This window comes from Schistocerca piceifrons, chromosome 1, assembly GCF_021461385.2.
Source record: "Schistocerca piceifrons isolate TAMUIC-IGC-003096 chromosome 1, iqSchPice1.1, whole genome shotgun sequence".
In the NCBI taxonomy this organism is placed as follows: domain Eukaryota; kingdom Metazoa; phylum Arthropoda; class Insecta; order Orthoptera; family Acrididae; genus Schistocerca; species Schistocerca piceifrons.
The window spans coordinates 1,142,465,207-1,142,490,590 of NC_060138.1; the positions used below are offsets into that span (position 1 = coordinate 1,142,465,207).

Genomic DNA, 25,384 nt, shown 5'->3' on the forward strand with positions numbered 1-25,384 from the left:
ACTATTTTCAAGATCTTTTCAAAGTGCGGTATTTCGTCGTCAGTTCGCATGTTCCTCGTCACATTTACTGTTTCGAAAACTGGAGGTTGTGGAACCAAACCTACGAGTGTAGTTTCAACTACATAGCTAGTTTACATGATTCATAAATGCAGCTGACTATAGAGCTGACAGTTTGCTGTACCAACGTATATTTTCAGCCAAATACGAGCTTGCAGAGGGCTGCTGAATTGATCATGATCCCTCAATTACCCTGACAGTAAGATCATATGCAGTGTACGGGAAGATTACGTGCAGCGATGTACAAAATTTTGACGTAGAGTTTATTTGAAAGATATATACTTACACAAGAGCCAGTGGAAATATATAACGCATAAAAGGCCTAAAACTGACCGACCTGGATGGTATGGACCGCTAAAGAGCACGCTTCCGGGTCCCGGGTAGGTGAACAGCGCACTAACGACCAACGCTGGGATACACATTACACAAGCACTTAGAAAACGTTATCACACTTGAACAGGAGATCTACACTAGATGCAAACTTACGTGCTACACAGATTCCTTCCCGAGAAAGAATGGTGGCGTCAGAAAAGCCATCTAGCCACCAAACACTACTAAACTGCCAAAAACCGATGTAGTAAAACAGTGCTGAACTTGTAGAGAAACCGTAAAAACCAGAGGGAAAAGAAATAAAGAAGAGAGCAGATAAATAGGTGCTAAATCAGATTACTATAATTTCAAATAGTGTAAACACTAAAATAAACGAAACGTGCTGCCACGAAATACTGCATATCTCAAAAGTAAATATCTAGTGTTGAACAGATATCTCTTTTATTGCCTCGCGGACCACTGAAGATGCGTAATATGATATGGTGAAACAGCACAGGCTTCCGCTGTTTGAAACAGTTAACGTAAAAGTTTTCTGGATGTACCGTGGCCGCTGTAAAGAAAGGCACTGCACCCATGGTTCTAAACATCGGGAACAGTTATTTTTTACAATACGACATTGCTGTACGGCCTGCAAACTTTTACGTGTCGGAGACGGCCATTTTTTACAATATGTCATCGCTCTACTGCTGTCAGACTTTTACGCAAGGTGAAAGCTATTTAGTAAAAATAATGTAGCACTTTGTTGCTAAACACCTATAAGGTGTTTGTTTTAACTTGAGACATCTAAATACTTCGAACACGACGCATCGTACGAAAAAAATTTTCTAGATAAAAAGCTAAGATTAGTGAAGCCGACATCTGTCTGTGTCACAACTGGCCACGAGGGAGGTGGCACAGTGGTTAGCGCACTGGACTCGCACTCGGGAGGAGGACGGTTGAAACTCGCGTCCCTACATCCTGATTCAGGTTTTCCGTGATTTCCACAAATCGCTTCAAGCAAATGGCGGGATGGCTTCTTTCGAAGGGCACTGCCGACTTCCTTCCCCAACCTTCCACAATCCGATGGGACCGGTGATCTCGCTGTTTGGCGCCTTCCCCCAAATCAACCAACCAACCACAACTGGCCGTCTCCTAACGAACCTTCCTGAGTGGGTGGACCCAACACTGTGTTTTCAAATGGAAACCCCTCCCCCATTTCGGATCCTACGCCAGAAAATACGTACGGTTTGTTCAAATCATTGTTTGCCATTCGTGGTAGATGGTGCTGTAATCAACAATATGAAGCGTGTCTGTTTTTTACGCTTTTGATTCTACATTTCATTTACGATGTAAACGTAAACCTCTAACGGTTGATACTGTCTCTTAAACATTACTTTAGTGTTGCAAATATGATTGTGTAGTACAATTAATATGGTTAGACGACATTTCTGACAACGTACTTTTCTGTTCCCTACGAAGTTGATTGTGGTGAGTCCCCCAAACCATTGGAATGCTTGATTTCGCTGACCGCCCTCGAACTTCGCCATAAGGGTGACGGGTTTCGGTGTGTATTCTTCCAAGCACCGTAACTACCTGATTGAGATTTTCACTCTGCAGCGGAGTGTGCGCTGATATGAAACTTCCTGGCAGATTAAAACTGTGTGCCCGACCGACACTCGAACTCGGGACCTTTGCCTTTCGCGGGCAAGTGCTCTACCATCTGAGCTACCGAAGCATGACTCGTACCCTGTCCTCACTGTTTTACTTCTGCCAGTATCTCGTCTCCTACCTTCCAAACTTTACAGAAGCTCTCCTGCAAACCTTGCAGAACTAGCACTCCTGAAAGAAAGGACATTGTGGAGACATGGCTTACCAAAGCCTGGGGGATGTTTCCAGAATGAGATTTTCACTCTGCAGCGGAAGTAAAGCTGTGAGGACGGGGCGTGAGTCGTGCTTCGGTAGCTCAGATGGTAGAGCACTTGCCCGCGAAAGGCAAAGTTCCCGAGTTCGAGTCTCGGTCGGGCACACAGTTTTAATCTGCCGGGAAGTTTCACCGTAATTACCTGGCTACCGGCGGAATACAAACCTCAACCATTGTACTAAGATAAAACGTCCATTAAGTGATAGTGACAGGTGTACGAGACATGGATACTCACCGAAATCAAGCAACGCAATGGTGAGAGGCGAGAGGGCGCACCGAAATGAAGCATCCAAATGGTGAGAGGCAAGTGGCCGACATGAAGCATTCTGATGGGGACGAAAGCTGTTACTTCCGCGTCCTTGTTCCTGGATTACACTAAACGTAGCTTCTAGCTAGGTATTGGCACGTCTAACCATATTGTACTGTACAATAGAATTTGCAACACTAAAGTAAGTTTTGAAGATAAATATCATCTGTTACGACAAAAGGGGTTTACTTTTACATCGCAAATGAAATCTAGAATCAAACGCGTTGGTTCGTAATTGCAGTAAATAAGCACACTTGATGTTTGTCAATAACAGCGACATCTACTACGAATGGGATACAGTGGGGTGAGTAAACTGTGCGTTTGTTTAGGCGTAGAAGCCGAATATGCAATAACAATGGTGTGTTTCGACTTGAAAATACAAAGTCGACACCACCCACGCAGGAGGGGTGTTAATGAGGTGGCCAGTTGTATCACAGACAGATGTCCCCTTTACTAATATTAACTTTCCACTTAGAACTTTTTTTTCGTACGATGCGTCGTTTTCGAGATATTTGCTTGCCTCATGCTGAAACAAACATCCTGTACAGACTTACTCTCGTCTACGTGATAAACCTTACTGTTGCTACTGATTCGTCCGTCAGAGGGGGAGGTTAACCTCTGCAGCCCCCACGGTGCTCTTAAATGAGGATACACTATGCACCCGCTTCGGATTTCATGCTGTCTCATCGTCAACACAGACACGACACTACACCGCACACTTCATGATAGATATCGACGTTGTACAGCTACAAATCTGAAATGGGCTACGTGACTCACCGGCAGTGCTGAGCGCAGCTGCCATCAACACGAGAACCAGCCGCCCAGTCCTCTGCATGTTCTGTCTCCGTACTGGCAAGCTACTGGGTTCTGCACTGCCGCTCCGCGGCTCTCAGAGCACTGGTTTCACAACAACAGCGAGAGGTCCTCGAGACGTGAGCAGCGTTAATCAGCGCTCCGATAACGACTGTCAGGTGAAGTAGTCGTACTTAAAATCACTAGATAAGGTTTCAATTACGTCTTTCGCAGAATACGAAAAATCTAAAAAAGTCTTTGATAATCTGATGTTAGCTGAGGAATGCTGCTTTCGTATGACTTTTGTAAATATCTCTGGAACGCCTTCGAAGTACACCTAGTATGCTTACAACTTTGCGTTGCTGAATATATTTATTCTGCGGTGCAACTGGTCATTCGAACTTGTTAATAGATTGAAGCAATTATATTGGTAGCCTCAATAAACAATTTAAAATAAATACTGTCTAGTTATTCTCATGATGGTGCTTCACAGTCATATCCGCAAAATTCGTATAGGCTACATACCACGATATATTTTTACCCAAATGCTTCACAGTCATATCCGCAAAATTCGTATAGGCTACATACCACGATATATTTTTACCCAAACTGGAGTCAGCAGCCCCCTTGCCGCATTCGGAGCAGTTCTTAGAATCCAGTTAACTTATGAATTTGGCCAAATATCGTGTTTCACTGATAACGAATAGCCTCTAAATGTCCTAAATGAGAGCGATTGCTTGTTTTACATCATCAAATGAACTAATGCATAACCCATCGCAATGTCGACGACTTTGTAATGTTGAGGGAGCGTCTGCGTTGGTCGTCGACTTGAATTACCATCATTGACACGCAAGTCGCCGAAGTGGCGTCAACTAAAAAACTTGCAGTACGGCGGCCGAACCCCGAATGGGATATCCCGGCCAATAAATGCCATACGATCATTTAATTTTACCTCTAACTGAGAGCTGGGATCAGCTTGCGATGCTCTCCCAGTTTATCCTAATATGGATACGTATTAGCCTATAAACGACCGCGAGCGGCGATCGGACTCCTAAATGTTTGTGAGCCTACTCTCACGTTTAGTAAGAAATCAGATTTCACTTTGCTGATCTCTCTCTGGAGCTTATATCTTACCACGTAAGTAAAATTTTGATTTAACGAACAAACAACGTGCCATTATTAAAAACACTGGAGAGGAGGTCACAAATATCAATGGGCAACATTCTGAGATGACAATGTTACACTGCCAATGAATAACATGGACACCACACATGTATTGAGTTAATTAGCGGGAAAATGGATACTTTCATCTGCACAGTTCCTCTCTTTTAGATATGACACAGTTATAAATAAATGTAAAGTGAGATATTCAGTGGAAATAACCTGCTAACCATTGAAGATGCTTAGCAACTGTGGTGGTTCTTTACAATATTTGATCGCTCTGTATAGAACTGTGCTATTGTTAAAACACTGCACATGTCGAAACTAGCCTGTAATGATGTCATTACATTTTCATTAAACAAAAAACGGTGTATATTCACTTTATAAAACTGGAAATTACTGTCATCGCACGCAAATAAATTTATGCAGTCGTCTAGACTCAAGTGCCACTACAATATCTTTCTGTTGCACGTAACTAAAATTCGACAGTACCTTTTGGTGTTTGCTTCTGCAACACTGCTTCCAATTTCTGGTAATATTTACGGCAAAATAGCTGGTAAACATTCTTTGGCAGCACTATAAGTTTTTACTCAATTATGCCAGTATTAGAAATTTAGAACATGTCATATTTATAACTAGCTTAAATATATTCACAAAAAGAGAAAGAAGGTCATGACTTTTACAATATGTCATCCTAGTATGAAAACTCATACATTGAACTGCACCAATAAAACACATACTTTAGTCTTTTCAAAGGTGGTGAGCACTACAGTATGATGAATTTGCAGCTTTTAATTATGGCTTAAATGTCGCGGTACTTTCCATCGTCATTCTTGGCCAGCACAATAGATCTTGCTGCAATGTAATGCATGATGTAAGACTGCATATAACAAACAACTGGCCCACAAAATATGTAGCCATTTCCTCTTCCTTAGGTAAAGGCTAATTAAAAATACTGCACAATTAATAGGCACCCAGATCACAAAGCAAACTTAATAATTGTTTTATTACAGCTCCAGTGTTGAATCTCAATGTTTATTTGTAATCAGATCATTAATTTCGGTCGATAATGACCAACTTCAGAGATAGAAAATGTAACCACATATAGGTAGCCTAAATTACAAAACACTCCAAACTATACAAATGTGAAACAGAAAACAGCTTTAAAACAGTTGCACAGTGTATCAATACCTGAATAAAAACGAGTTGCATTACGCATATTACGCTGTTACATGTGATATTGCAGTCAGAACTCTTGTTCATTTCGGCTTCGTCAAAGCAATGACACTGATATGCAAAGAGCACCGTTGAAAATAATGTAACACAACAACACGGTGTCTAACAAGAAATTTTTGCAGCATTAATTATGCAATTTAAGTGATGGAGTATGTTTTGTATAATATATTTTGCCAACTCATTCTGTGTTCGAGAACAGCATTCCCCATGGGGCTGCACTTCTTCGTGACTGTATCACAACTTGAAAACTCAATAAATCCATTTTTCCTAGAAAATGATATAGATAAAACCTATAGAAAGAAGCAAAGCAAAATCGTTAAGCTTTTTATACTCAAAGTGAAGTAAGTAAATGCACATATCCGATCCAAGAAAATTTATTGTTAGTTTCTATTTGTAAGATACAATTTTGGCGCTTAATTTTATCGCTGACGAAAATTTTCGAAAGTTACTGTGTTAAAAAAAAAGAACTAAGAGCGCTATCTATCGGTTCTTTGGTGTGCTACAGAACTAACTGCGCCATCTAATGGTTCTTTGGTGTACTATGCCGTGATGATTAAACATCCTAACTACTAAGCTGAACAGACGATTTTAGATAAAACTTTAAATTACGATATCTCTTTATTCCGTGTTCCGATTTTGAAGAAATAAACTCTGTATGTTGCCCAATCTACGCCCAAATTGACTGTGTTTTGCCGGTTAGCGTGTTCATGGAAACAGACAGACGCCACAGTGTCACATAAAACTTCAAATAACGATGTCGTTCCGCGTATGGCATCCTGGTCTCCTCTTTAAACTCCAAACCTATGCCCTGCCTATTAATTTTGTCTGTCTGGCCGCTTCGTTCCCCTCACGTCATTCTTCCTATGTCACTCTCCATGATACCAACTCCCGTATCTTTTATCCCACTGCTGGCGTCCCCCAGGGCTCCGTCCTCTCTCCTCTCCACTATCTCCTGTACACCGCAGATATGCCCAAGCCACTCCCACCTGTCCGCTTCCTCCAAAATGCTGACGAAACCGCCTTTGGGGCTCTCTATCCTGCCCTTCAACGGTCCCAACGCACCCTCCAAAACCCACCTTGACCATTTCACCACTTGGTGTAAGCAGTGGCTCCTTCGTATCAACCCTTCCAAAACTCAGGCAATCATCATAGACCACACCACATGCTCCTTCCGTCCCCATGATTTCTACCTTACCACTTATGATCGTCTCATCCAGCTCACCCCCCCCCCCCTGAAATACCTCGGCCTCACCCTCGACCGTCAGCTTACCTGGACCCCTCATCTCCTGACCATCCAGCAAAAAGCCCATTCCCACCTCCACCTCCTGAAACTCCTGTTTGGCCGGAATGGGGACTGCATCCTTCCACCATCCTCCACCCTACAAATCCCTCATCTGTCCTATCCCGTAGTATTCCCCCCCCCCCTCCCCCACTTTTAAAAGGCCCACCAAATCCTAGACTGCCACATGCTCCTCCTTGCCCTCTGCATCCACCTTCCTTCCCCCACACGACTCCAGTATGACCTCATCCCCTTCCCCCACCTCCTCCTTTTCCTCCAACATATCCGCATACTTTACACTGCAAGCTTGATCCCCCCCAACCCTGGTTTCCTCCTTCTCCATCCCCAGACCATTGCCACACCTCTATCGCTGTATCCCTCCCTGTCTGCACCTTCACACCCTCCATCTGCTTCATCAGGACAATTTCCAGCACCTCCTCCTCCCGGATGTTAATCTTCGCTGTGACATCTACACCTTTCTAGCAACTGTATCCTGGCCTTGTCTCTCTCCCCCCCCCCCCCCCCCCACACCAGGGCCCCTCTTTTCCTCTCCCCTGCTTCTGTGAGAGTGGATGTTCTTCCTTCCCCCCTGAGTCTCTGCACCCCCTCCTTGACTGTTTTCCCTCCCACATCCTTCCTTTCCCAGCCCCCCCTTGGGCGTGCCCCCCACACTTCCTCCTCCCCCCCTTCCTTCCATTCTCTCTCGTCTCCATCTCCTTGGCAGATCCTCTCACTTTTTTCATCGTCATCATGCATCACCAGTGTTGTGTTTGGTACTGTTCTCCTGTGACGTCAAGAGCTGTGATTTTAATCGCATGCTGGACTTGTACATAGTGTTACTGTCAGTGCTTGTTCTGTGCTACGCCACCCAATCTCTACTTTTATGCTCTGGCCGTCCGTCGCCAAGTATTTCTTTTAATCGTCACAGTGTGTGGTCTTTTATGTACAGTTTTTAGATTTTTATCACCATTCTTACAGTCACCCTCTTTTTATACGCTATCTTCTATTATGTTTCCCCTTTTATATGCCTGTTTCGCCGTATTTCTTCTTTTATGTTGTTTTAAATGTCTCCATGTTCTGTACTTACTGTCTGTTTCTTGATAGAAGAGCGGTGCCTATGCTGCTGCCAGATCACCCCGTGTCGTTTTTCCTACGGTCCGATTATCAAGGAATAAATCGTTTACATTGCCCCTGCTATGCTCAAGTCACCTGTGGGAATCTATATCCGTCTAATAATATTGAAGATTAGTATGCTCAGACAGACAAGGCAGTCTTAAATAAAACTTTAAATCACGATATCTTTTTTTGTGACCCGTTTTTGATTTCATAAAGCCTATATGTTGCCCCAAGCTACGTTCAAGTTATCTGTCCCATGAATATTTGTCTAGTTGTTTTGGAGAGTAGCGTGTTGAAACACAGAGACACAAAGGCTTTAGCTTAAATTATAAATACGATATCTTTTTGTTCTGTGATTCGATTTTGATGAAAAAAGCCTATATGTTGCCCCAAGCTACGCTCGAGTTACCTGTGAAAACTCCTTGAAAATTCATCTACTAGTTTTGAAGATTAGCGTTTTCAAAGAGACAGGTACGATGATTTTACTGATTATTATTCACGTATCACACATCACATTATTATTCGCTTACTTTCAAAGAATGAATTGGGAGGTTCTAAAATCATCGGAAAACTAAAAAATAAAAATACCAGGCGTTTGTACGGCGTATAAGAACAAAATGGTCAAACACTGGACTAGATATGAAATCCCACTACCAGTCACAAAATTTGTTGACTATATAAATTATGTAATTAGTAGCAAGTTGCGAGGTCAGACTTCATGATCCGGCTATAGTGGCAGTACAAAAAACATTTAACACTAGTGTACATTGATATTAAAGTTTTATTTTGTGTGGTCTTCGCACGTGCTGTGGTCATTCTGTGGAGAATGAGAATGATAATCTGATAAGGAGCGACGTCTCTTTCTGCGTTGGTCCGCTGTTCATACGAGAGATTGTAAATAATGACTCCCTTTTCTTCTTTTGTCACCGCCGTCACCTTATAAATTCTTCAGCATTCTGTTTCTATCGCCCTTTTGAAATTTTTAGCCCTTGTTCACATCTGAAACTCGATATCACAAACAACTCAACTAATGAGTCAATATTTTGTAGAGTGGTTAATACCGACGAGTTAAAATCAGGCGCATTAGCTCCAGATTTTGATTAAGTCTCGATACACCGACAGATCATGATAACATCTATTTTCTATGCAGTGAAATTATTTTTATACTCTTATGTTGGACTTTCTATCTTTTGGTGTCTAGAACACCTGTTTATGATAATCACAGTTACAGTCTATAAGTCTACAAAAACTGAAAGCACAATATGCCGGAGTATGAGCAGAGAATAAGCTACTGAAGAAGCATATAAAACAACTCAGTGTGCGACACATAAGAATAACAATGCAGTTAGAGACATGAGTTCTTGGTTGGGAAAAAAAGGCTATGTAATCCAGTTTCTTATGTGTTAAACAGTGGAAACGTAACGGATCTGTTGAAGAAGCTTTTGAAACTTCAAGCTAGTGGTAAACAAGGAGACTGGCTGAGACACTAAATTTTCATTCAGCTAAGGCACATAGCTAATTACGAAAGTTTGTGAATTATCTCACTCAGAAACATTTCACTGTAATTACTGAGAAGTTTCTAGTTTATAAATAGTGGTCACTTTTTTACAGCTACTAAATTTGCGGAAGAAGCGCTTTATGTCCAATCTAATGCTGCACCTGAAGCATTATTTTATCTGCAGAATAAATTACTTATGTAAATCTACATCTTCTGAGAAAAACGGCAAGACAGCTATATGCCAAACATATTTTATTTAAACCCACTGTTTTTTGGGGGTTACATTAAGGATGTAGTGTTCAGTTCACCAGATCCTGATGTGCCAGCCCTTATGGAACAATTTGCACTGAGATGACGACAAGTCATGGCATACCGATATGCACATACACAGATGGCGGTAGTTTCATGTACAAAACGTATAAAAGGACAGTGCATTGATGGAGGTCATTTTTACTCATACGATTCACATGGAAAGGTTTCCGACGTGATTATGGCCGGACGACAAGAATTAAGAGACTATGAATGCGGAGCGGTAGTTGCCGCTAGACGCATGGGACATTTCATATCGGAAGTCGTTGGGGAATTCAGTGTCAGGGATAACGCATTGGCCGACGATGGCCTTTACTTAACGACCGAGAACAGCGGTTGTCAGTGGTAACACACAAGAAGCACTGCGTGAAATAACCTCAGAAGTCAATGTGGGACGTAGGATGAACGCGTCTGTTAGGACAGTCTGGCGAAATTTGGCGTTAGTAGACAATGGCAGCAGACGACCAATGCGAGTGCCTTTGCTACCAGCACGACATCGGTCGGCCGCGACTCTCTGGGCTCGTGACCATATTGGTTGGACCCTAGACGATTCTAAAACCGTGGACTGGTCAGATGAGTCCCTATTTCAGCTGATAAGAGTAGATGGTAGGGTTCGTTTGTGGTATAGACCCCACGAAGCCATGGACCCAAATTGTCAACAAGCCACTGTGCAAACTGGTTGTGCTTCCGCAATCGTGTGAGCTCTATTTACATGGAATGGACTGGATAGTCTGGTCCAACTGGACCAATCACAGACAGCAAATAGTTATTTTCGGCTATTTGGAGACATTTTGCAGCCACTTAACCATGACATTTTTATGTACGACAATTTGTTATGCCAACAGGCCATCATTATTCGAAATTGGTTTGAAGAAGTTCTGGACAGTTCGGGCGAATGATTCGGGTATCCAGATCGTCCAAAATGAATTCCACAGAACACATACGGGACATAATCGAAAGGTCAGTTCGTGCACAACATCCTGAACCGGCAACACTTCCGCAATTATGGACTGCTTGGAGGCAGGGGACATCCAGTGACTTGTTAAGTCCGTGCCACGTCGTGATGCATCACTATGCAGGGCAAAAGGAGGTCCGACAGGATATGAGGAGGTATCGCACGAGTTGTGTCGCCTCAGAGGAGAGACACTGTGGAGTCGGTGATGGAAGAGAGGTTGGCAAACGACATGGAGAGAAACTCAGTACAGCCTAGATCGTCTACGTATAACAAGAGGAGTACGTGTGGAAGGAAATCCATAAAAAAGCATTAAGAATTATACTACCATTTGAAAAAACCTCTTAGCTGTATCTGGAATGAGTGTTTGCAATTACGGAAATACTTCATACTCGTCCTGTATTTTAGTTTTCCTCCATGGAGATAATATTACTGGGGATTTTTTTGTGTTTGTTACTTGTGCACTGAGCAGATGCATTTGAAAAGATACGAAATGTTCTACAAAGGATCTTTTTTATGAAGACAGTTTCTTCTGAGTTTACGGTATTTTTTATTGAGTCACTTCTGAGAATCCATAGTCAGTAACTGTGTATAACAATTTCCTGCTGATAAAGTGACAACATAGTGCGTCGTGTGGTTCAGTGAAGGCCTGGAGCCGCCCGTCAGACGCTGATCTGCTGGTTGATCCAGTCGACGTAGCTGGAGACCCTGGTGTAGACTGTGGGGAAGGGAGGGGTGGCGCAGAGGTAGGACCACGACACCAGACCCACGACGACGCCCTCATGCAGCAGGGGGCCTCCAGAGTCGCCCTGGAAACAACATTTCATAGTATTCAGTTACAGAAAGGTAAACAGAAAGAACTGTTCCCCTTTCAGAAGTCTGCCTGAAACGTTACTGCCAGTTCCGTTTCATACTGTCTGTCGTTTAGCATCTCCAAGCGGATTATACAGGGTGTTCCAAAAAGGACTACACAACTTTGAAAATTCATATAAAGTAATCCATAGTACCTACAGAGGTGATTGTAGTGTCAATTTGTAGAGAAATACATCACATTATGGCTCACTTTGTTCGCTAGTGCGGAATCGCATCATAAGGAGCGCTAGTGGCAGTTGCGTTAAAGATAGCTGCCTTCACTGGACACGAGCGTGCTAGCTGTGTGTTTTGGTTCGAAGAATTGATGTCAGCGACAACAGTTCAGCGTAATTTCCTTACCAAGCGTGCTAAAGGTCCTGCCATTAGGCATAAAATTTATGACTGGCGTAAATGTTTTGTGGAAAGACATGGGAAATCATCAGGTTGTCCAAGCACATCTGACGATAAGATCGAGCGAGTGAGATAACGTTTTGTCAACAGGATACATCAAGGACTCGTGTTTTTACCTCCTGTGCTGGCTTTTCTACCTGAACTTAGAGCAAGAATTTACACCACCATTGAGCAATTTACACCTGCAATGCTACAGTGAATTTGGGAAGAAAGTGACTTTTGGTGGGATGTGTGCTGAGAAACCAACAGAAGGCACATACAAAATCTTTAGTTTAAAGTAACAAGAAACTTGATGTGTTTCCCTACAAAATAACACTAAACCAAGCTCTGTATCTTCTTTCAATAAATTTATATGAATTTTTAAAGTTGTTAAGTCCGTTTTGAAACACCCTGTATACAGGGTGTTCCAAAAAACGCTTAATTTCCATGTTAGAGCTCATTTTAGTTTCGTCAGTATGTTCTTCCACCTACGTTCAATGGAGCACGTTATCATGATTTCATACGGGATACTCTACCTGTGCTGCTAGAACATGTGCCTTTACAAGTACGACACAGCATGTGGTTCATGCACGATGGAGCTCCTGCACATTTCAGTCGAAGTGTTCGTACGCTTCTTAACAACATATTCGGTGACCGATGGATTGGTAGAGGGGGACCAATTCCATGGCCTCCACGCTCTCCTGACCTCAACCCTCTTGACTTTCATTTATGGGGGCATTTGAAAGCTCTTGTCGACGCAACCCCAGTATCAAACGTAGAGAACCTTCGTGCTCGTATTGTGGACGGCTGTGATACAATACGCCATTCTCCAGGGCTGCATCAGCGCATCAGGGATTCCATGCGACGGAGGGTGGATGCATGTATCCTCGCTAACAGAGGACATTTTGAACATTTCCTTTAACAAACTGTTTGAAGTCACTGTGGTACGTTCTGTTGCTGTGTGTTTCCATTCCATGATTAATGTGATTTGAAGAGAAGTAATAAAATGAGCTCTAACATGGAAAGTAAGCGTTTCCGGACACATGTCCACATAACATATTTTCTTTCTTTGTGTGTCAGAAATATTTCCTGAAAGTTTGGCCGCACCTTTTTGTAACACCCTGTATACAAGAGTAACTTTGAATCTCACTGTTGTACTACTACGACGAGTGTTTGGAGGAAGGACGAGTTTTGTTTATAAAGCTCCCTGGGAAACCAGAGACTCAAACCCAACCCCTTCATGAGCTAAATCAACCTCACAGTACTTTGGTGGTTGCAGGGATAGAGGTAAACGCATGTCGTGTGACTGATATTGCATTGCTTGGAATCTCACTGTCTACCTGCTGGCAACGTAGTTAACGGTACTACTTCTCCCGTCTCCCTAGTGAGGATGGGTCATCCTAGATCTACGAATGGTCCGGCACTTTTCTTGTACTCAGCGCCTTGTAAGTATGTTGTGGTACCTTCCTTATGATTACACATACAGTTTGGAGGTAGGCAACGAGTAATTATTTAATCATGCAGCAACTTTCAATCAGTGTTCGTTTAGTGCTGCAATTCAATAGCTAATTGTTGGTTACATTTTCAGATGTATTCAATCAGTTTTCATATGTAGGAGACGTCTCAATGAAGTACCCTGTGATTTTAAAGTGTTCATTGCTTTATTGTAGATCTTCTCTTGGTGGCGTGTAAATGAATGCACCACTGTCTTCAGCAACTGCGTGTAGTCATTTCGCTGCCTCTTCTCTGGGAACATTTTGATCCGAATAAAAGAATTTTCGTCCAGTGTTTAGCACAGAAGTTATAGGCAAAATCCGACACAAGTCTTTAATCCTGCATCCAATAAGCAGTACTCTGTTTCATATTATCATACATAAGATTAAGAGCTGAACAAACGCGTTACGAATATATTCTGGTTGTACCCATTTACAATGTAAGGCGTTTTTCAGGAGTTTGTTATCTGGTAAGAGACGTTCCTCTACTCGCCCTGATTTCACTGCAATCAATTAACTTGTAGTAACTGAACGCACTCAGGTCCTTAGCAAATCTATGTCTGAATCCCAGTATGATAACTTTTCTGAATCTGGGTGAATTGCTTCCGTCGCCATTGTTCCATACAACCCGCTCTGACCACTGTGCATATCAAACAAGCTACGTCTGCGTAGCATCCCCATTTTGAGTAATGTCTGTTATTGTTTCAGGGGACACATAATTAAGTCCATACCATTTTCCTTGTTGTCCATGTACCTTTGGCTAAGGCTGTTCTTATTTGTAATTTGTAAAGACTGATAAAAAAGTGTGTGTTTAGAGACAATAAACGTGCATTCTTTGTAATCATTGACCACTTCCTTTTGTTAATATACCGCATGAATCCAAACCTTACCCCTTCTTGCAAGCTAACTTGTTACCAAGATGTAAAAAATGCTACAAAAAGGAAATTAATTTAACTGCTGAGATACGCATCAAGTTGCTCCATGCACCATCTCATATTCTTTAGCTAATCTGCCAGTGAAACTTACCATTGTGCATTAAATCGCTGTTAACGATATCAGTGGCCCAAACCAACTGAAACACACTGAGGATCTTTACTTATCGAATTACCAAACTCAAGTTCATTGATATAGAGGATGACATTGTGTTGTGTGAATGAATATATGTTAATCAAACGATTCCCATTGATACCTACATCTAGATCTACATCTACATTTATACTCCGCAAGCCACCCAACGGTGTGTGGCGGAGGGCACTTTACGTGCCACTGTCATTACCTCCCTTTCCTGTTCCAGTCGCGTATGGTTCGCGGGAAGAACGATTGCCGGAAAGCCTCCGTGCGCGCTCGAATCTCTCTAATTCTACATTCGTGATCTCCTCGGGAGGTATAAGTAGGGGGAATCAATATATTGGATGCCTCTTCCAGAAACGCACCCTCTCGAAACTTGGACAGCAAGCTACACCGCGATGCAGAGCGCCTCTCTTGCAGAGTCAGTCACTTGAGTTTGCTAAACATCTCCGTAACGCTATCACGCTTACCAAATAACCTCTCTTCTTTGGATCTTCTCTATCTCCTCTGTCAACCCGACCTGATACGGATCCCACACTCATGAGCCATACTCAAGTATATGTCGAACGAGTGTTTTGTAAGCCACCTCCTTTGTTGACGGACTGCCTTTTCTAAGGACTCTCCCAGTGAATCTCAACTTGGCACCTGCCTTACCAACAATTAATTTTATGTGATCATTCCACTTCAAATCGTTCCGTACCCATACTCCCAGATATTTACAGAAGTCACTGCTACCAGTGTTTGTTCCGCTATCATATAATCATACAATAATTGTATGTATTCGCAATACATTACATTTGTCTATGTTAAGGGTCAGTTGCCACTCCCTGCACCAAGTGCCTATCCGTTGCAGATCTTCCTTCATTTCGCTGCAATTTTCTAATGTTGCAACTTCTCTGTATATTACAGCATCATCCACGAGAAGCCGCATGGAACTTCCGACACTATCTACTAGGTCATTTATATATATTGTGAAAAGCAATGGTCCCATAACACTCCCCTGTGGCACGCCAGAGGTTACTTTAACGTCTGTAGACGTCCCTCCTTTGAGAACAACATACTGTGTTCTGTTTGCTAAAAACTCTTCAATCCAGAAACACAGCTGGTCTGATATTCCGTAGGCTCTTACTTTGTTTATCAGGCGACAGTGCGGAACTGTATCGAACGGCTTCCGGAAGTCAAGGAAAATGTCATCTACCTGGGAGCCTGTATCTAATATTTTCTGGGTCTCATGAACAAATAAGGCGAGTTGGGTCTCATACGATCGCTGTTTGCGGAATCCATGTTGATTCCTACAGAGTAGATTCTGGGTTTCCAGAAATGAGATGATACGTGAGCAAAAAACATGTTCTAAATTTCTACAACAGATCCATGTCAGAGATATAGGCCTATGGTTTTGTGCATATGCTCGACGACCCTTATTGAAAACTGGAACTACCTGTGCTCTTTTCCAATCATTTGGAACCTTCCATTCCTCTAGAGACTTGACTTACACGGCTGTTAGAAAGGGGCAAGTTCTTTCGCGTAGTCTGTGTAGAATCGAATTGGTATCCCGTCAGGTCCAGTGGACTTTCCTCTGTTGATTGATTTCAGTTGCTTTTCTATTCCTTAGACACTTATTTCGATGTCAGCCATTTTTTCGTTCGTGCGGGGATGTAGAGAAGGAACTTCAGTGTGGTCTTCCTCTGTGAAACAGCTTTGGAAAAAGATGTTTAGTATTTCAGCTTTACGTGTGTCATCCTCTGTTTCCATGCCATTAGCATCCCAGAGTGTCTGGATATGCTGTTTCGATGCACTTACTGATTTAACGTAAAATCAGAACGTCCTAGGATTTTCTGTCAAGTCGGTACATAGAATTTTACTTCCGAATTCACTGAACGCTTCACGAAGAGCCCTCCTTACGCTAACTTTGATATCGTTTAGCTTCTGTTTGTCTGAGAGATTTTGGCTGCGTTTAAATTTGCAGTTAAGCTCTCTTTGCTTTCGCAGTAGTTTCCTAACTTTGTTGTTGAACCACGGTGACTTTTTCCCGTCCCTCACAGTTTTACTCGGCACGTACCTGTCTAAAACGCATTTTACAATTGCCTTGAAATTTTTCCATGAACACTCAACATTGTCAGTGTCGGAACAGAAATTTTCATTTTTATCTGCTAGGTAGTCTGAAATCTGCCTCCTATTACTCTTGCTAGACAGATAAAACTTCCTCCCTTTTTTTATATTCCTATTTACTTCCTCTCTACCACTCGTCCTGAACATCTGAGTGTCCCAGTCTATATCTGGTAAATTGAAATCTCCACCTAAGACTATAACATGCTGAGGAAATTTATGTGAAATGTATTCCATATTTTCTCTCAGTTGTTCTGCCACTAATGCTGCTGAGTCGGGAGGTCGGCAAAAGGAGCCAATTATTAACCTAGCTCGGTTGTTGAGTATAACCTCCAGCCATAATAATTCACGGGAACTATCCACTTCTATTTCACTACAGGATAAACTACTACTAATAGCGACAAACATGCCACCACCGGTTGCATGCAATCTATCCTTTCTAAACACTGTCTGTGCATCTGTAAAAATTTCGGCAGAATTTATCTCTGGCTTCAGCCAGCTTTCCGTACCTATAACGATTGCAGCTTCGATGCTTTCTATCAATGCTTGAAGTTCCGGTACTTTATCAACGCAGCTTCGACAGTTTACAATTACAATATCGATTGCTGCTTGGTCCCCGCATGTCCTGACTTTGCCCCACACCCTTCGAGGCAGTTGCCCTTTCTGTACTTGCCCGAGGCCATCCAACCTAAAGAACCGCCCAGTCCACGCCACACAACCCCTGCTACCCGTGTAGCCACCTGCTGTGTGTAGTGGACTCCTGACCTCGTTGAATCGCTGTTGTAATGGCGCAGTTCATTCTAAACACACCCCCACCCCCCACCCCATGCTCCATCCCCCCTTCCACGACTCATTACATGAAAAATGCACTGAAGTACATCCATTGCTAGAAATATAAGTAGTGTATGTTAACTGTAAGTTGGCTGATTAGTTTCCCAGAACTGAATCGGCAGACGTCAGTACGGTTCCGACAATAGTCTTTTGTTTTTGGTTGCAGCCAACGTTACCTAGCAGAGAGTCATTTTCGACTGCTAATTTTTTGTTTTGTGCTTCACTATGTTTCGTACTGTGTTCTTTCCCTGCGGAAAGCAAATGTAATTGTTACAGTTAGGATCTTTATTACGCACGTCAATTCAGAAGTCTATTTCAGTTTCTATGCTAAACAATATTTAAGAGATTTTTCATTTAATGACTTGTGCTTTCGCAGAAGCATGAAGCACAGGTTAAGGTTCCTGCATTGTGGAGGCAGGCTGGGTTTGTCACCCCCCCTCCCCCCCCCCCCCTTGCACGTCCCCTGCGTGGTAGCCGTTTACGTGGGGCCCAGACTTGCTCTCTCTAGTCCCAGCAGACCTCTTTGGCAGTTGGCCAACCGGTAATTAACACACAGTATTGTACTGATAAACAGTCAGTAATACCACCAATGACGAAGACAAGATAAATACAAAATATTTGTAAATAATACTAAATGTGCATATGATATACCCAGAAGCACAACAGAAAATTGGAGAACAAAGACTGACAGCCAATTTGCGCGAAATACTGGAATTGGCAGTTGATCCTAAACATAGATAGATGTAGCATATTGTATACAAATAAGCTGTAACACCGTACCAAGTTTTATTACAGTTTTGGCGATTAACAACTGTTAAAATCTCTAAGACTGTTTTAAGGTTGTCGTTCGAACTTAAATCACTCCTACATATTTTAACAGTACATACAACTAATTGAAAAAAAGCAGATGGCAGACACACGCCAGTAGAAGAACCCCAAAAGTGCAGCTAATTCCTCTTTTGTGCCAACCTCTTCATCTCAGCCTAGCATTTGGAAACTTGGTCCTCAATTATTTGCTGGATGTTGTGGCACTATGGACACACACGTAAGTATTATTTTCTTTCCGTTCTCTTTCGATTTCTGGTCAGCAGTCCGTCTGTGCCATGTGTTGGTCGTCGGGACAACTTCAACGGATGTAGTAACTGTTTGCAATGACTGGGACATAGTGCCAGGTGCAGGATCCAAGCCACCGGTAAGCAAGTTCGCCTAGCAGGTAGTACGACACTTGCCTCACAAACAAGTCTGTTCTTTTCGATTATTTTTACATATCGTTTCCTTTCCACACACACAGTTTCATTCCTGTCAGTGAAGTGTATTCAAGTCGGTCACCAGTTAGCCTAGTAATACCGAAAACTGAGAATTGGACATTAAGGTAGACAGTTTTTTTCATTTTTTTTCCATTTCATATCCTTCCAACTCGTAGTGGTGCTAGGGGTATCTTACCTTCATAGTATTTGTACCTAGATAGTAAGGAGTGTGTATAACACGTTCAGTTGAAATTTCTCTGGGGGTTGCGTGTACTGCAACCGTCGAAGATTACATCTTCGTCTCGGAATTGAACTGTTACTAGGGTATGAGTGTGTTACCACGAACCTTTGTGGAATATAAGAAGTGAAATTTTGTTTGCCTCAATTAGGAGACTTTTTTGTTATTGTTACCTTTCGTTTGTATGTTCAGACATCAACCTTGTGAACTTACATTATTAAAGATTGTGTTGTGAAAGATTGCGAATTGTCAGTCACAACACCTCGTATGATACTTTTCAAAGGAAAGCGACGCAAGCCAAATTGGGAAGACTATTTGCCACCTGGGACAGCAGTAGAAATGACAGATAAGGGCTCAATCAATACTGCGACATTGGATACATCATTTTGCCAAATACAAGCCTGCAAAAGATGTTACTTTGATATATGGTGGAGCATCGTCACATTTGGACCCTGAAATTTGCGATGTTTCTAAAGAGCACAACATCATATTTAACTGCTTGCCCAGCAACACAACACATGAGCTGCAACCCATGGATAAATCAGTATTCAAGTCGTTTGAGTCTTACTGGGATAACGAAGGTCAGCTGTACTTGTCTACATATGAAAGGGAAGAAAACACAGCAATTAATAGACGTGCGTTGGGAAAACTCTTCAGCAAGGTGTGGCCAAAAGCAGCATCCTCAGTAAATGTCATATCTGGGTTCCGTGCAACAGGGATTTATCCTTTTGACCCAGAAAGTATTCCAGATACTGTATTTGCTCCCTCTCGTCCATCAAAGCGTCCTGACCTAAAGAGGACTTGACAATTGCCCCTGAAACAGGGAAACTGCCAGAGACTCAGCCAGTCCCAAAGACTTCCCGAAAAAGAGACGCCAGTCCATTGATTCCAGTTCATCAGAAAACGAAGCATATTCAGTAAAGGACAGTTCAAGTGACTTCAGTCTTGAAGATAGTGATGCAGTCGAAGATCTCGATTGTTCTTTCAAATAAATTTTGCAAACCCCAAAGCTGAAGAAAGAAAAGCAAACACCAGGGAAGAAGGAATTAAATTACAAGGTCCAAGTCGTATGTAACGCACTGTTCACGCAGAATGGTTCAAATGGCTCTGAGCACTATGTGACTTAACTTCTGAGGTCATCAGTCGCCTAGAACGTAGAACTAATTAAACCTAACTAACCTAAGGACATCACACACATCCATGCCCGAGGCAGGATTCGAACATGCGACCGTAGCGGTCACGCGGTTCCAGACTGAAGTGCCTTTAACCGCACGGCCACACCGGCCGGCCACACCGGCCGGCCACGCAGAATCAAAAGAAAGATGGTACCAACAAAAGCACTGGGTCTAAGGAAGATACAAGTCGCAAAAAATTTCACTGTCAATAAAAAACATTCAGAAGAAAAAATGCAAAACTAAAGACTCCGCTGAAGTAAGCAGCAGCTGTACCTCTAAGAAAGTGTTGAAAGAGGTTGGCTGGTTTTGTCACGTGTGCTATGAAGACAGGATGTTCGACATGAAACTTTGCGAAAAATGTGTGAAATATGTGCATGAAGATAGGGTAGGGTTGACACCCAAAGACAAAGTGCGAAATTTCCTGTGCCCCACATGTAAAAAATGATTTAAATGAGCCAAACCAGTTTCACGAATCATTATTTATGTGTTCATTGAAAATGTAATGATTAGAATTATTGGCCCTATTACGATAAGAAAACTTACTGCTGTCAGAAGAATTTTGATGGCTGATTAAATTTAATAATCTGAAGAGTTAATAAGCAGAAGTACCAACAGTTCTGTATGAAGCGATTGTAGAAACAAGAAATTATAAAAGTTTATGTATCATCTCATTCCACTTATTTCTAAAATAAAATTACATTACAACTGCGGCAGTGTATTTAAACAGTTTTTCTGCCATTTACATGCCCCAGAACGTTAATATGAACAAGATGTGGCTACAGGCCATATTAGGAGCAGGGTCTCCTAACAAGGCCCACTTGTAAGAGTTAAACATTTTCTTTAAAGTGATAATATTAATCAAATAAACTTTAAATGTCCATTTATTTTTTAACTGAATGTAGTTCTTGGATGTTGCACGTACGATCTCGGAATCTTACCACTTACACATAGTGCATATGAAATTCCTAAACCTTAGGTGGGCCTTATTTGGTACAGGTACCTTACATCTAAAATACTCTAAAGTGCATGTCACAGCGAATCGCTATTGTTTCCTGGTGTGTCGTTTTATGTTGTTAGGATTAATGTGACTTACTGTTTGTCCACTAAGTTTACTTACGCCTTGGTTGTCTCATCATGCTTCTTGTCCAGTGTTCATGTAGAGAGAAATTTCGCAAGGTAAGTGCTTACAGTTGTCAAATATTTGAAGAAATACATCTCTGAGCCAGTAGCTGCACAAGTACATCTTCATTCTCTGCGGGTATCGGTGAAATAATAAATAATAATCTTCACAGGAGAAACTGCTGTACAACGATGAGTAAACGGAGATGAACTGAAATTATTTTGTCTGACACAAATACAGAATTGTATTTTTAGCTCGTCTGATTTTATGGAGCAGTTGCATGAACATGATTGGAGTTGATTTAAAAGCAGTGTATTCGTGACTCATCGTTGTACCATTTTTCATACTGTGAAGATTGTTATTTAACCGAAACGGGTAGACTAAAAAGGTATATGCGTCCAGCTGCTTGATCACAGACGCATTCATTGATGCGGAGAGCCCAGGAAGACTCCAAAAACAACGGTGCAAAATTTCTACGACTGTAATATGTTTTCCTGCATGGCCATCTCCCTCAGAAACTGTCGTACAGGATGGTCAGAAAGGGTGTTGCTGGATAAGTTGCGCTAAGAAATTAACGTTAAGAGAAAAATTCGATACGCTGTGCCGTTTCCGAGTTGATTAGTATTGAAGTTAGCCAATCAGGCCGCTGCGTACGTAAATTCAGCGATCCTCCAGATACGGTGTGGCTAAACATGTTCTTCGTTTGGTTTCCTAAAACCTAACACGAGACCCAAAGGCTGGGCAGTCTCACGCACGATCATCTACGCTGTGATAATAACTGACAGTGATTAAATCTGGCTGTCCGCTTGAATTTGAACGCACAACGGCCTAATCGGGTGACTTAAATGCTAATTAACTCGACCTGTTTTTCAGCACAATCTGCCCTGAAACACCCTTACAAGCATTTCATCCCGTTAATGACGTCCCTAAGTATCAATAATTATTGGTTTTTCCACCTTAACCTTACTAAAATTAAAGAACCTTTTCATAGGATGCATATCGCTTTTATTTATGAAATATCTTCTGCGGTTATGTGGAAATATAGTACCGTGGACATGGTATATCTCTACATTTTCTTATTTTTTAGATTAAAAACAATATTTCCTTATTACTTAAAATACACTCCTGGAAATTGAAATAAGAACACCGTGAATTCATTGTCCCAGGAAGGGGAAACTTTATTGACACATTCCTGGGGTCAGATACATCACATGATCACACTGACAGAACCACAGGCACATAGACACAGGCAACAGAGCATGCACAATGTCGGCACTAGTACAGTGTATATCCACCTTTCGCAGCAATGCAGGCTGCTATTCTCCCATGGAGACGATCGTAGAGATGCTGGATGTAGTCCTGTGGAACGGCTTGCCATGCCATTTCCACCTGGCGCCTCAGTTGGACCAGCGTTCGTGCTGGACGTGCAGACCGCGTGAGACGACGCTTCATCCAGTCCCAAACATGCTCAATGGGGGACAGATCCGGAGATCTTGCTGGCCAGGGTAGTTGACTTACACCTTCTAGAGCACGTTGGGTGGCACGGGATACATGCGGACGTGCATTGTCCTGTTGGAACAGCAAGTTCCCTTGCCGGTCTAGGAATGGTAGAACGATGGGTTCGATGACGGTTTGGATATACCGTGCACTATTCAGTGTCCCCTCGACGATCACCAGAGGTGTACGGCCAGTGTAGGAGATCGCTCCCCACACCATGATGCCGGGTGTTGGCCCTGTGTGCCTCGGTCGTATGCAGTCCTGATTGTGGCGCTCACCTGCACGGCGCCAAACACGCATACGACCATCATTGGCACCAAGGCAGAAGCGACTCTCATCGCTGAAGACGACACGTCTCCATTCGTCCCTCCATTCACGCCTGTCGCGACACCACTGGAGGCGGGCTGCACGATGTTGGGGCGTGAGCGGAAGACGGCCTAACGGTGTGCGGGACCGTAGCCCAGCTTCATGGAGACGGTTGCGAATGGTCCTCGCCGATACCCCAGGAGCAACAGTGTCCCTAATTTGCTGGGAAGTGGCGGTGCGGTCCCATACGGCACTGTGTAGGATCCTACGGTCTTGGCGTGCATCCGTGCGTCGCTGCGGTCCGGTCCCAGGTCGACGGGCACGTGCACCTTCCGCCGACCACTGGCGACAACATCGATGTACTGTGGAGACCTCACGCCCCACGTGTTGAGCAATTCGGCGGTACGTCCACCCGGCCTCCCGCATGCCCACTATACGCCCTCGCTCAAAGTCCGTCAACTGCACATACGGTTCACGTCCACGCTGTCGCGGTATGCTACCAGTGTTAAAGACTGCGATGGAGCTCCGTATGCCACGGCAAACTGGCTGACACTGACGGCGGCGGTGCATAAATGCTGCGCAGCTAGCGCCATTCGACGGCCAACACCGCGTTTCCTGGTGTGTCCGCTGTGCCGTGCGTGTGATCATTGCTTGTACAGCCCTCTCGCAGTGTCCGGAGCAAGTATGGTGGGTCTGACACACCGGTGTCAATGTGTTCTTTTTCCCATTTCCAGGAGTGTATTTTTGCTTCTCTGCAATGCCCCCCTACAAGACAGAAACCTGCAACACAATCGCGTCTCGCGGGTAGCCCTTCTTCAAGGCATCGTCCACCGCAACGGGCAGATGGCTTGCAAGTCAAACTACGAAACGCGCTCGCCCCGCATGTTAGTATTTTATTACTCGGCCACAATGATAATCAGCGTGGGAGCAAGTTTTTATTGTGATGTTTCACAAGGACACTCTGAACCACTTCACAGTATATGCACAACCGTCTTGAAATCATTCAGAGTGTGATGCGCTTTCCTTTGTCACCAGTGTAGTAACGTCACTGCTTGCTTCTCATAACGGCCACAGTAATATCTTGATCCGGTAGTACATTTTCTGGACAACACCACTCACGTTCGTTATTCACGGAGTCTCTTGCAGTCGCCATGAGAGGCCTAAGTCGGATGCTGGCAGAGCACGCTTCCACGACCGTGCCGCTACGATCGTGGACGGTATTTTCCTAAGGCATGTCAAGTGCTTGCCAACAGCTCGTACAGTATCCGAACGCCAAGGCAGTAATTAGGCCGTCACTCAACCACAGATTGACAATTCCGTCGCGGCTATGGAGCCAGTCCTTGTTTTGACTTATTTGGACCAGACACTGGCTGCAACCGCATCCCATCAGTCATAGCTCTCGTGAGGAACCATCGTTGCACAGTTACTGCGTGGTGTTTACCACCAAATTTCTACCGAGCTTAGGGCAGTGACTTTACTTTTTCAGACTTTGGCCTTACGTCGACTAATTGCATACTGTCCGAGATCTCAAGTCTCATTGTGTTATTAACACCAGAACATTCCAAATGAATTTGGACTTAATCCTTTTGGTTACTAATCATTATTTGCTTTCGTTGACAGAACTGAAAGTGCCAGTCGAACTTTCATTTGTTTATAACTGAAACTGCACGAAGGAGTCTTGTGTTCTTGAACAGTCAAATAAAACGTTTCTACATTACTTGCCTGAGCGACGTTCCTTTGCACCTCCGCCAGCGCACTCTTGCTTATATCTTCTGAAGATGAAAAAAGATTACGAAACTAGGTTTCTGCTAAATACGAAAGAAAAAAACTGTGAACTAGAACATAAAAAAGAGGCACAATTCCTAAGTAAATAGTACGCCAGTACTATACAGGATAGGGCAAATAAAAGTGGCCTGGACGAGTGGATACGATTGGACTTCAATGTGTGTACATAGCGGAGGAGGAAAAGACCTACATTTACTTCCAACAGGATGGTGCAACTGCCCATACAGCCGGCCAGACCTTGGAGCACATTTACACAATCTTCACTTCTGATAAAGATATTAACAAAGGTCAGTCTGGTCGCAGTCCTACTTGACCACCTAGGTCACCTAATCTGCCAGT

General features: G+C 43.1%; 1 protein-coding gene across 1 annotated transcript in view; it reads right to left on the minus strand.

Annotated features, from left to right (window-relative positions):
• Positions 1 to 11,599: 11,599 nt before the first annotated feature.
• LOC124778596 (trypsin delta-like) overlaps positions 11,600 to 25,384 on the minus strand; it is a 48,523-nt gene continuing 34,738 nt past the window's right edge. Inside the window, exon 6 of the mRNA XM_047253655.1 lies at positions 11,600 to 11,746. Coding sequence (XP_047109611.1) covers positions 11,600 to 11,746 — 147 coding nt within the window. The remainder of the gene's footprint in view (positions 11,747 to 25,384) is intronic.